This window comes from Anopheles cruzii, chromosome 2 (genome assembly GCF_943734635.1).
Source record: "Anopheles cruzii chromosome 2, idAnoCruzAS_RS32_06, whole genome shotgun sequence".
Classification (NCBI taxonomy): Eukaryota; Metazoa; Arthropoda; class Insecta; order Diptera; family Culicidae; genus Anopheles; species Anopheles cruzii.
This window is the reverse complement of record NC_069144.1, coordinates 41776857-41788896: the sequence shown is the minus strand read 5'-3', so window position 1 is coordinate 41788896 and position 12040 is coordinate 41776857. Positions and strand designations below refer to the sequence as shown.

Below are 12040 nucleotides of genomic sequence, written 5' to 3'. Positions count from 1 at the left end.
TTTGAACTTAGGGAATCGTTTCTGAAGGGGCTAACACTTCAGCAGTTGACGTTTCAGCGGCGCGCGAATGACAGCTGATCGCAGGCACTGCAAAATTTATTATTTTTTGCTTCGATCGATGGTTTCGTTTTCGGTTTCGTTTGTTTCGATTACATTTTGCCTTCATTCGGTTCCGGTTCCGTATCATTTGATTTCATTAAAGTGTTCATCGACATGAAAATATTAAAGTGAACAGTTATCTTATTCTTATGTTTAGCGCTGGAATAAAATGTTCCGCTCAAAGTGTGCCTTCCAAAACGTGTTGTTTATTTAACGCGGTCATTAGCGAAACGCGTCGAAATGTGACCAATTGAAAATTGGTGTCGAAACAGTTCGTTCCTAGTGTTTTGCGTTCTTTTATTTCGTTGAAAGTTGGGGCTTGGATTCAGTTGATGACAATCACACATACGCAGAGAATTCCATCGGAACGGTGTGCGGCGTGTGCGAACAGCAATCATATGACTGCCGGACGGGTCATCACTACGTAAGCACAGAGCGTCACGCAGGATTGTTTTTGTTTGTCATACACCGATTGTAACTTCTTCACCGATTGTTCTTCTCGTCTTACAGCGGCTTAAAGGCCGGGCAGCGTGGACTGGAGAGGAGTTGCCCTAACCAGGTGGTCTAAGATGGACGAAAGCGATCCGTGGCATCAACAACGTATCTAACGACAACGGCGCGCCGTGCAGAGCGTGCAAGATGTGAACAACTCCCGCCCGACCGGAGCTCCGACGATCCTCCACCGCCAGCGTTACGCGCGCGCCAAAGGTGGCCACAGTACGCGCCTGCGCGTATCAACCGTGCGCGAAATATGCGAAGTGGTGTGCGCAAACGTCGCCACAGCTGCTTCGCGCGAGGGTTCGGGACGACGAGTTTTATTTTTTGTTTGCCCGTTTTAAATTGCAAACGGCCGTCGATGTTGCGGGTGGCAGTACCGACTGCGCTGCCGGCAGTTGCGATCGTACAGCACCAGCGGATGGTGGTAACATCTCGTCTTTGTGCCCCATATCATTACTTAGACCCGGGCGCCTCTTGGGCGATGCGCGCGCCAGTGAAAAAAGGACTCCTAGGATTACCATGTAGGCACGATTGGAATTAAATTAGCGTGCGGTTATCAGTGTGATCAGAATAGAGCGTCTAGCGTAAGAAGAGAAACGATATTCCAACCGAACTTAGTCACGGAGGGTACAAAGTATGGCTGACGAATAGTTGTGGATCCTTCCGAAAATGGATCGGAAAGTCGCACAGAAGATGCGCGCGTGCTGTGCATCGATGTGGAGCTGGTGCTGTGATTGAAAACGTGAATTAAATTAAGCCCAGAGCCCGGATACGGAGCATCAAAGTGTGCAGTGGATGTGAATTGTGAAGCAAACCTTTTTCCTAGTTTTTCAATTTCGGTGGCCGTCGTCGATGGTAAAAAAGCATCATACGCCAACATCATCGAGAACGCTCATCGTGCGCGAAGCGCGATCAAATACAAGCCGGGGAAGGATTTACTTTCTAGGACTATTAATATATAATGGCACTGTTCAATAAGCTGCTGTTCAACAAGAAACGAAGTGCAAACTCATCGACGTCGCAGAAGGCGAGTCCGGGGTAAGTTTAGTGACGAGGATCAGGGTACCGGTCTTTTCGGGATGGCTTCTCGTAACGCAGTGCGGAATTACGATTTTCGGATGTTAAGCGCCGGATGTTAATGAGCGGACCATTGCTAAAGGTGAAAGATCAATCAAGTGATTGACGATCGTCACTTCGGCGAAAGCCGCAAGTTGGATGATCGGAGAAAACTGTGATGCAAATGGTCCCATCGTGCCAAACCATTGCGTATATCCTGTTCCGTTGGGCGAACGCTCAAATTCCACTTTCTCTTCGAACCGGCACATCTTTGGATTGATAGGAATTACCTAATCTTCCGCGACCCATCAAACTCTATACGGTACAGCTGGAACCTAACAAATATTGGCTTTTAAAAGCTTTTTAGCGAAAACCAATATTTACAACCACGCTCAATGTGTGAAAGTAGCAAGAGCGAATGTTAATTTTAACAAATTTTAATTACAACTCCACCGGTCAGTGTTCAGTGGTGATGACAAATCGATGATAATCACATTCCAATTGGCCCGACACGATAGCGTGGATGGATGGTGCGCAACCTAATTTCATTTGCGAATCTTATCATTGGCGTGGGAAAAACCCGACCAGAACCCTCCTCCCCTCCTACAATGCGTGAACGGATTGGATTATTTAATTTGAGGCTCGCCCTTATGCAAACAGTCTTAATTCCCTCCGCTTCCCGGTCAGAGGGTCGAAGCAAGAAGTCGTTGTCGTTGGCAAACCCGTTATCGTACATTTTATAGCAAAAAAAACCATTCAACAAATGCCACACTGAGCCACGGAGGGAGACGGCCAACCACTTTTAACGCCTGTTGCCGGTTTCGCGCTCGCGGCCACCCCTTTGGCTGGTTCCGTAACGTTTGTTTGTGCGTGTGTTGAGAGTGTCTATCCGACTGTTTGATGATGACGCTACCAGGTCACGAGAATCTTGCCAGTCTTGTCTTGTCCTCGCTATCCGTCTCTGTCCTTTCTGCCGGCTGACACGCCGCGGACCGCGCTGTGCCGTTTCTGTTACCCACGGAGTGGAGGGTATTTTCCTGATTCGTTTTTTTTTGTTTTTGGCGGGGGCTTGCCGATGATAATATGGATTGGCAGGAAGTGTTTCGTCTCCTTATTGTAATCTATTCCTCTGTCTAGCGGTTTTATGACGATAAGCTTTGTCCCCAAGAGGTGAACTTGTCTCATAAAGGTGAAGTTGGCTTCCCGGTAAAACAGTATCTAATATTTAAATCTATGGAATTGAAAACGAAACTAGTTTGAGGATAACGTCGTTTATTTAACGTTAGTTTCTAGACCCCCAATTTCCGTTATCATGTTCCGTTCAGAAATAAGCCTTCGGCGTCGGCACTTTTTTCACTACAATAACAGGCGCCAAGATGCGTGCGAAAGTGTTGTACGTCCGGCACACACCAACGGTGATCGACGGCTCTATTCCACCCTCTACCCACCGACGCCGTCCTGCGCGATCGGTTGAGGAAGGTGTTTCCACGCGTCACGCCTTGCCCCGCGGCACACTTCCGTATCCTTTTGGGCCGCCGCATCAATCATCCGCGCCGTCGGAGTGTCGTCGTACGGAAACCGAAAAATCACGTGCTTGCCTCGCCGTCCGTTGCCGCCTTCGTGTTGTTGTGCAAATTTATTCCGTTTTGTCGGAACACGAAGAACCGAAGCGGGGCGGGGCGGTGGATCGTTGTATGTTTCGTGTTGCGTGTATTTTAGATTGCGGCCACCACGAATAACCGATGGCGCGGCGTCCGTGTGGAGCATTTGTGGTCTTGTTTCGTTCGCGCTCGTGTGTGTGTGTATGTTTTTTGCCATTGATATTGCTCTTATTTTTAGCGCAACGAAACCGAAAACCAGCCAAGAAACGTGAACGGGAACTGACCAAGGGGGGAAGGTGCGGCGAGACAAGGAACCGCAGTGGGAAGACGATCACACTCTCGAGGCGTAGAACCAGACGCGCGCGCGATATGCTTCACTTGATTGATCACCGTCGATCATCGATCAGCGGCAGGTCTCGTATGTGTTCCGAGACGGACCACGTGCAGCTGGGGTGTTGAGTTTCACCGCAGTAAAGGGGAACACCTCTATTGTCGTCAACAAAATCGGAAACATTCGAGCCGATCGGTGATGACGCATGCACTGATGCCGGTAGTAACCGAACCGCATCCGTTGCACATCCGATCGCATGCTCTAGTGACACACTCGCGCTCAAGTGTTCTCAAGCTAATTATGCCTTCCGTTTTGCGTCATTACTTACGGAGGACATTAGTTTGTATTGTTTCGAGCATGACTCCATTCACTCGATGGGCGGTTGATCCTCTTCGAAAGCGAAGGCTTCCATGAGTCATCTATCGACCGACCTTCGTCGTGAGGGTTTTTTTTTTAATTTACTTAGACCTGGGGCAGACCTCTTTGGATCTTTTCCAAAAACTGCGTTCTTTGCGCACCGCAGATAACGATGCTAATGGTCTGCTGTTTCGCGTGGGCAGCATCAAATGAATAACGCACTCAAAGCGCGGGTGCGGAAACACCCACCCCGAACCCTGAACTGAATTGTCCCAATTTTCGCCAAAACGTTGCATTTGTTGGCGACTCGCGCGGCACCAAGCCGTGTCGTGTCTTAAGCGTTAGTGTTAATTATTTCTTTCGCGGACCCATCGTCACTCGGACGGTCACAAGACAGCGCTCACAGCCGTGCATCACAAGACGCGTACGCGCGCGTAGCTTGCGTAAGTGGGCCAGGGACCATGGCGGCGACGGGACCAGGAACGGAGCGGGTCCGACAGCTGCCATTCTGTTATTCGCCGTCTTTTGTTGAAAAGTAAATCTCTCCAAATGAACTGTTGTTTGTTTTGGTTAATTTACACCCCGCTATATTGTCCATTTTGGGAACGGTAAGTTATGTGAATCATGGCACATGATCTGCCAATCACCGAGCGACCGATCAATGAAAGCCCGACCTGAGTAAACAGGATGAAACCGCCCTCTTTGCACAAAGTGTTCTCAAGACCCTCGACACCTCGCTCTGTATAGGTGTATTCAACTATCTTTAAATAGGTTACAATTTCACTAACGAATTTGCGTCGATCCGTGCGATCCTGCAGCTCACCGATCGATTCATTCATGGCGATCTCGGTGGTGACGGCGCCCTTATCTTTCGGAACCCTTGCCGTGCTGTTCGATCAATGATCGCGAACTGGGTCGTTGCGCGGTTGCACTAACTCGTGCAGTCTCGTGTCATGTGCCACTGGCGTCACTGGGTGGCCACGAGGAATGTGTAAAATTCCAACTATGCGCTGGCGCGAAGGAGATGCACTGCACTTCATTCGCATTCGACAGCAGGACTGTTTATGTTAAGCAATTAATCGCGATATAAATCGTTGCGGGGACTCTACTATTTACACAACACTTCCTCGGCCCATAAACACGCATCGGTCGGTCGGCACGTGAAGAGAGAATAAAAACTTCCCCGTCATTAGAAAGAATGGTGAAACTTTATCAGGATGATGCACTCGGTAGTCACCAGACCGCGTGGTCTATTATCGTTGGGGTTTTGCGAACCCCAAATATTATCCTAAAGCTATTTATCGCCCGGCGTATCGCTCTGTTTTTGTTGGGATGCTATAAAAATCCGCGCGTAAGTCTACCGCAACTCTGGAAACAAATTCTGGTTTACTAATGTCGGTAAACTCTAAGCCCCGAACCTGTTGTAAATTAAGCGATATCACCTGCGTTAATCTACCTAATGGTGTGACGATGGGCAAGGTATTACGGAAATTTTTCAACTGAACAGGGCAGTCAGTATTAAAGAGAACGAGCCACAATTGAAACTGGTTTTCACGAAGAAAAAATCCAAAAATGCAAGAATTTGAAGTGAAACGATAAGTGGTTGTAAAACCCATTCAAAATCCCTTTTCGCGCCATCCAGTGGCTGGCCCGAGATTAATTGGGAATGACACACACATTTCACTCCGCACGAAAGATATAATTAAAAGGTGGCCAACGCGGGAGGGTGGAATCACCCACATCAACAGGTGCCCCCTCGAGGTGCCCAAAGTTCAGTGTTCGGCGGTGCAAAGATTGGTTAATTGATCGCCACGTGACCGACGCGTTACGTCTTCATGAACGTCATGTTTGTTTGTTGCCCAACTTAGATTCCGCTGGTTCCGCCGCTGTCGTGTCATTCCCATTGGGGGCCGACGTCACAAGTACCGTGGCTTACCGGCCTCACCTCAGGTTGTCGATTTAGGCTGCAGCCGAGCTGTCTACCGTATCGCTATCGGGGAAGTTGCGCTGATTTGCCCCACGACTTCGCTGTTTTTGCCGAAGACGATCATTTCACAACGCCCTGCCCTGTTCTGATAAATTTGCTCAGTTTTTTCAGTCGCTTGGGGTTCCCTGAACATGTTAAGAATGGACATTTTTTATTATTTTTTTCAAAATATTTATCAGTTTGTTCAGTCTGGCCAGAGGGCGACCGCAGACGACGGGGTGTGGTGGGCTTAAGCTAGCTCGTGCTGTAAATGCTTTATCACATCGTTGCGGAAGTTTGTTTGGCCAGAGTGTGTTTTGGGCTAGCTTGCATAACCGGTTCGTAGCGGGGTATGGCTTCACCGAGGGGCTTGTTCAGATGGTACGATGACGCTGTGTGTGAACTAATCTGGATGCGGTCATGTGACTGTGGTTAGGAATTTCGCGTGACTTCTAAACACCCAAGTCACGCGCAGCACGGGCCATTAGTGCGATAAGAAGAAGTGAACCGAATGTCTTCAACAACACAAGACCGGCGTGGGAGTATCGAGGATTAAAAACTCATTGACTGCGTTGGTTCGGCTTCGAATGTTTTCATTGACTTAGCAACGTCATCATCGGACGAGGGATATAATGTTGACCCAAAGCAAATGATAAGATTACCGGGAAGCGGAACAGATTGGGCTGAAAAATAATCAATCAACCCTGTTTACGGGAGAACCTTTGGAAACCATCGTCGATTGACCCCTGGCGTTGTTATGCGAAGGATGGCGGTAGCAAAATTGGCCAGATATGAGCCAGATACCGCGACAATTCCAAACCTGACAGTCGCGTCCTGCCGGTTGCAACACTCGGCGGGTCTCATTTATCGTTTTATTGCCTACTGTCTACACTTTGGCCACCGGGGGGATACCCGGGCTTTGGGCAGAGCCTCACTGTAATCACTACCGAACCACCCGTGAAGGTTGTAATCCACCCGAGGGTGTCCGCCACCGCCGCCGCCCTCGACTACTGGGATTGCGGATAGCATGTCGGCTCGTGTGGGACACCGTCGGAGAATTATCGTGGCTTCTTTGTGGGTGAACAGATCTACATCGTAAGGCGGGACCCGTCGTTAAAAGTTCCTCACGCCCTGTTCCGTTCCAGAAGATTGGCTCAGATTTTTATGAAATGCATTAAAACAATAAAAAGCAGTATCAGAGCGCGTGGCACTGATAGGCTAATGTTTGCTTACACAGACCCCCCTGCTTATCTACTCTGTTCCCTTTCGTTTCGTCCACAGACAGTTCCCGTTCAGTGCGGATCAGGTGCGCATTTTGCTGTTCAAAGAGTGCGATCTTCGCGGTCGTAAGCTTCTGTTCGATTCCAGTGCGGTCGAGAAGGTACCGGCGGACAGTGTGAGTGCCGCAACGAACGCTTCCGATCACCATCCGGCCTCGATCCCGCAGGTTCAGAAGTGTGAACACTGCAACGTGGTATACCGGGTACGGAAGGTAACATTACGCGAACAGAGTAAAACCGCTAAGGTTCAGTTTTGGGCCTAAAATCGTTTAGAATTGAGTTCTAGCACGACAATTAATACCATTTTGTCTTCTATTTCGCACCAGCAAAACGATGGGATCAACAAGACGGAGGTTAAACAGTTTGAGGAGATGATCTTCGGCTCGGCACCGATCGCCTTTCGCGGTAGCAGCTTCAAGGTGCACTGGATGAAGGCGCCGAAAACGCTAATGTGTTCCCTCGTTTTTCCCGCACCGATGTACACCGGGTCGAAGAAGTCGTCCGTCTCGACGTATCCGGGGTCGGACAGCCCCATCGGAGTGCCGATGGCCGGTGGTGTGGGTGCCGGTACAGGAAATGGCGATTATAATCCTTCGGTCAGCGATCTCAGCTCACTCGGGACGGGATCGTTGCACTCGTTCACGGTGTCTTCGTCCACGGCCACACAACAGGATCCCTCCCTGCAGCACCGCCTTAGACCGGTGTTGCCGGTCGAGTTCTGTAACTTTGACCGGTTCGCCGATATGCGCCACTCTTCCCACAGCGGTGTCGACTCGGGCTACGGTGGGACGGATCCGTGGGTCCATTCGTCCGGCGCTTCCTACCGCCATCCGACGTCCTCGTCGCACCGGAGCAGCCTGTCGTCGATCTACAGCGACTTTGACTGCATTCGGCGCATGAGTGCGGACAACTTCAGCATGGACATTCCACCGCCCCCGAACTGTGTCAGTTTGGGTGACTGCCAGTCGTACGGAAGCTTCCACCGGCGGGTGGCAAAGAACCTTTCGACGTCGTTCGAGAATCGCCATACGATCGCCGATCACGTGGGCCACCTGGATGAGTTGGGGCCCATGCTGGCGATGGCGGCGTCGGCGGCGGCCGGTCAGACGAATGTGACTGCCAGCGATGGGTGCGTTGTGACACGCAACCGTCGTAACAGCGAAACTATCGAACTTGCACGGCGGAAAGCGATCAGCGGAGACTTTCTGTCGACGGCCACCAACTATCAGGGGAAAGCGCCCAGCAAAAAGCAGCGCCTAGGGGTGGCGGTTTGCATCAAACTCAACGATGCGATGCTGCAGGACACGGACACGTTTTGCTCGGAGCACATGACCGTGTTCGAGACGATCCTGTGCCGGGTGAGGGTTGCTGTCGAAAAGGCATACATTCGCTGGAAACTGTTCCTACAGGTAAGCTTTTCTGCGGACCAGTGGCGCCACACTTAAGCAACGGTCGATTGATTATTGTTTTCCCGGTTCCAGATTATGCTCGGCGCTTGGCACTGCGCACAACAGTGGCTGGGTGATCTCTTTACAGCCCCGCGCCTCAGCAACCCAGTCTGGTTAACGCTCAGCAGTAGTGCACTGACTGATCGCAACCTGGCCACGGTGGCCGGCACGTTTATGAGTGACCTATGTTCTCTCCTATCGTTAGCCGACACGAAGGACACGAACTTGTAAGTCGGATGACGAAATATTTGACAATTACAATGGATTAAGCGAGTGTTTGCTTCATTTAATTCCTTTTCAGTTTCATCAGCACGATGATTACGGCCGTACTGACGCATCATCTCGGTTGGGTGGGAACGATTGCGGCGATGACGACCAGCGATGATACGTCCGCGAGCAGCAAGCTGGACCTAATACGGCGCGAAAAGACGCGCATGACGGAGATAACGGCCAACCATCCGTACAGTGTGCTGTGGGCGCAGCTAGGCGATCTGTACGGTGCCGTAGGCTATCCGACGAAACTCTCAAAGACCATCATCTGCGGCAGCGGCCAGCTCCGGAACATGATGGACAAAATACTGAACGTGCTGTCGTACTTCATTCGCTGTTCGGAAATCAAGCGCACCGTGTACGTGGAAGCGTTCGACGAGGACAACATTCGGACAGCGTTTGTATCGCAGCAACTGGTGGCCAACGTCACCGGCAGTCCGGAAGAGGATCATCTGCAGTCCGATTCGAATGAAATGTCACCAGCGGGGTCCTCTGCTGGAAGCTTACTTCCATCGCCGAAACTATCACGTATAGCTTCCAGTGGGTTGGTACGATCAGCAACACGGATGAAGAATCTGGCCACACTCGCCGATGGAACAGAAGCAGACGATACTCAGGAGCCCGAGGCCGCCCAAGGTGGCAATGAAGAGGTGCAAAAAGCGCTCAAGAAAAACGTTATGAACGACATTCCAAACGTGCTCGTGTACCGTGATTCGCGCTTCGTCCGCCAGGAGCTTCGGATCGGGAACAAGAGCATGGACACCGGGATCGTGATGAACGATCGCGAGAAACAGTACCTCGAGGCACACTATCAGATCGGCAAGACGGGTGCGCTGCAGCCGGCGCAGGTGGCAGTTCTCTTACAGCAACAACAACACCAGCGACAGTCTCCACCGGCCGAGCTCGCGCAGGAAGCACTGGCCCTGGAGGAACAGCCCGCCGAAGACGGCAGAGAGCAGGCTCGAGAATCAGTTCACTTGTCGTATCTCATCACCGAGAACAGTTTGGGTCAATCTCAGCCGGAAGGTGAACCACAGCAGCGGCTAGTCTGGGGTTTGGAGAAAACAAAGGAAGGAATCGTTTTCGAGCAGTTGAAGTATATCCACTGTCTACGTGGGGAGTTTAATCTGCTAAAGAACTCAACCCATACCGAAGAGGAAGAAGTGGGTCCGAAAGAGGACAACAAAGACGAAGTAGTGTTTGTGCTCGGGGACAACGATCGGCTAAAAGATATCCACCGGAAAGGAGCGTCAGGGGCGGCGAAGGAGAAACCATTACAATCGGTAGCGACTCCGCTGAAGTACTGCTGCCATCAGAAGCTGAACCGGTTCGATAAGTACCGTCAGATAGCGGCCAACTTTCTCAAAAGTCGTAACCTTCCCGACTACCATCTGCTGGAACGCGGCAAACCGAAGGATGCTTCGACACCGAAGACTTCCCCAATGGCTCCAGGTGGGCTAATCGTGGAGCAGGATGAATGTGCCACATGCCGTCAGATACCGTCCATGTTTTGCCTGCAAACACCAACGAACGCTTCGGAAACGGAGTTTGTTAGGGACATTTCTGAAGCCACCTTTCGCTACCTGGCCGATGTCGGGCTACCGGAGGCCGGTGATGACCCGAACAGATGCGATGAGCATGATAGCTTTCCGTCGTGGTCCGAACACAACATTCCTCAGATTGTGCTTTCGTCTCATATGGCCACGTTGGATGAGAACGATGAACTGAAGGTGAAACATCCGGGCAGCATCCTGAAGCTGATTGAGATACCATTTCCCAAGGGTTTACGAGCCACCGGAAACGATGAGAACAACAACAGCGGCGGCAGTAGAGGAGGCGGTAGTGGCGTAGCAAACGCTTCACCATCGAGCCACTTGTTGGACGCGACTGGAATGGGCAGTGGGCGGGAGAGTGACAAGACTGACAAGGGACAGGGACTGCGTTGCTATCGGACCACCGGATTCATGCCATCACTGTTCAGCCGCATTACCGACCATTACATGCCCGATATGGTGCTGCAAGCGACAACGGCACCGCCTGCGAACTGGGAAGTGACCTTGAAGCGCGATCTCAATTTGGCGGCCAGGTTTACGCTGTTCGAACAGCACCTCACCGAGAACAACGCCATCATCGCCAATCTGGACAAACACGAGGTGCGTTTGCTCTCGTCCCAATCGCTAGTGGACGGCTACACCGTCGGGATGTCGCAGCTGGTGTCCTCGATGCTGGAAGCCGTCAGCGCAATGTGGACGGCGGGTATTTCGGCCTATCAGGTAATGTATTGGCTGGCAATCTGCTTCCAGCAACGTTAAATCTTTACAATAGCTTCTAGCGCTAACTTTCCATTTTATTCCTCTCCTCTTTGCAGTGTATGGCGTATATCGAATCGAAACTGCGCGAACTGTACCTGCAGTCGGAAACGATTGCCAGCATTATGCTGGCCACGGATTTTTGCACGACGAGCTCCATCACCGGAGCGATGGACATCACCGCCAACGATATGGATCTGCTACTCTCGGTCGCTTCCGTTCACACGCCGGAGGTCACCAAGCGGTATCGGGTGTTGATGCGTTAGCCTTACCTTCGCTACTTGAGCTTGAGATTTGTGAAAAATTGATTGTGATATTAGACTAAGGGTTTACTGGACATACAAAAACAAAAGTACGTGGTACGGAACGCGTCGCTTAACGGAACATTTTTTCGCACTCGCGCCCAACGCCCCGCCGTGCACAGCTTTGCGATCAGTATTCCGTCACCCACCGACGAAGGGGGGGAACCGGGTGAAAGATGATATTGCAAGTGCTCTCTTTCAAATGCCATACGCGATCTGCGCAGAGTAAACCGAAGCAGGAATCCTCCATTACGCTGGTGTGTAGCGATAAGAAATGCGACGTCCGGAGCAATGTAATTACGAAGCGAAAGCTACTCCATAGAATCGCAGAGTGTCGAACGTGCACTCGGCGGCGCAGGTTGTGATCCGCCGATCCGGGCGGAAAGAGCGGCCTACTCTGTAACAGGCGTGACTAGCCGTAGGCTACGGTAAGATGTAATCTTAAGCTGCTACGCCGCAAGTGGCTGTCAGCGTTCTAAAGTGGGATATTTATTGATTTTGCAATAAAATCTTTCTATAAGAA

The 12040-nt window shown here is 51.0% G+C and overlaps 1 protein-coding gene across 1 annotated transcript; it reads left to right on the top strand.

Annotated features, from left to right (window-relative positions):
• The first annotated feature begins 894 nt into the window (after positions 1-894).
• On the top strand, positions 895-12026 carry LOC128269259 (uncharacterized). The gene is made up of 6 exons (XM_053006668.1): positions 895-1635; positions 7190-7400; positions 7515-8597; positions 8670-8863; positions 8938-11179; positions 11275-12026. The coding sequence occupies exons 1-6, from the start codon at positions 1559-1561 to the stop codon at positions 11479-11481; spliced, it is 4014 nt and encodes a 1337-aa protein (XP_052862628.1). The 5' UTR covers positions 895-1558; the 3' UTR covers positions 11482-12026.
• The last annotated feature ends 14 nt before the right edge of the window (positions 12027-12040 follow it).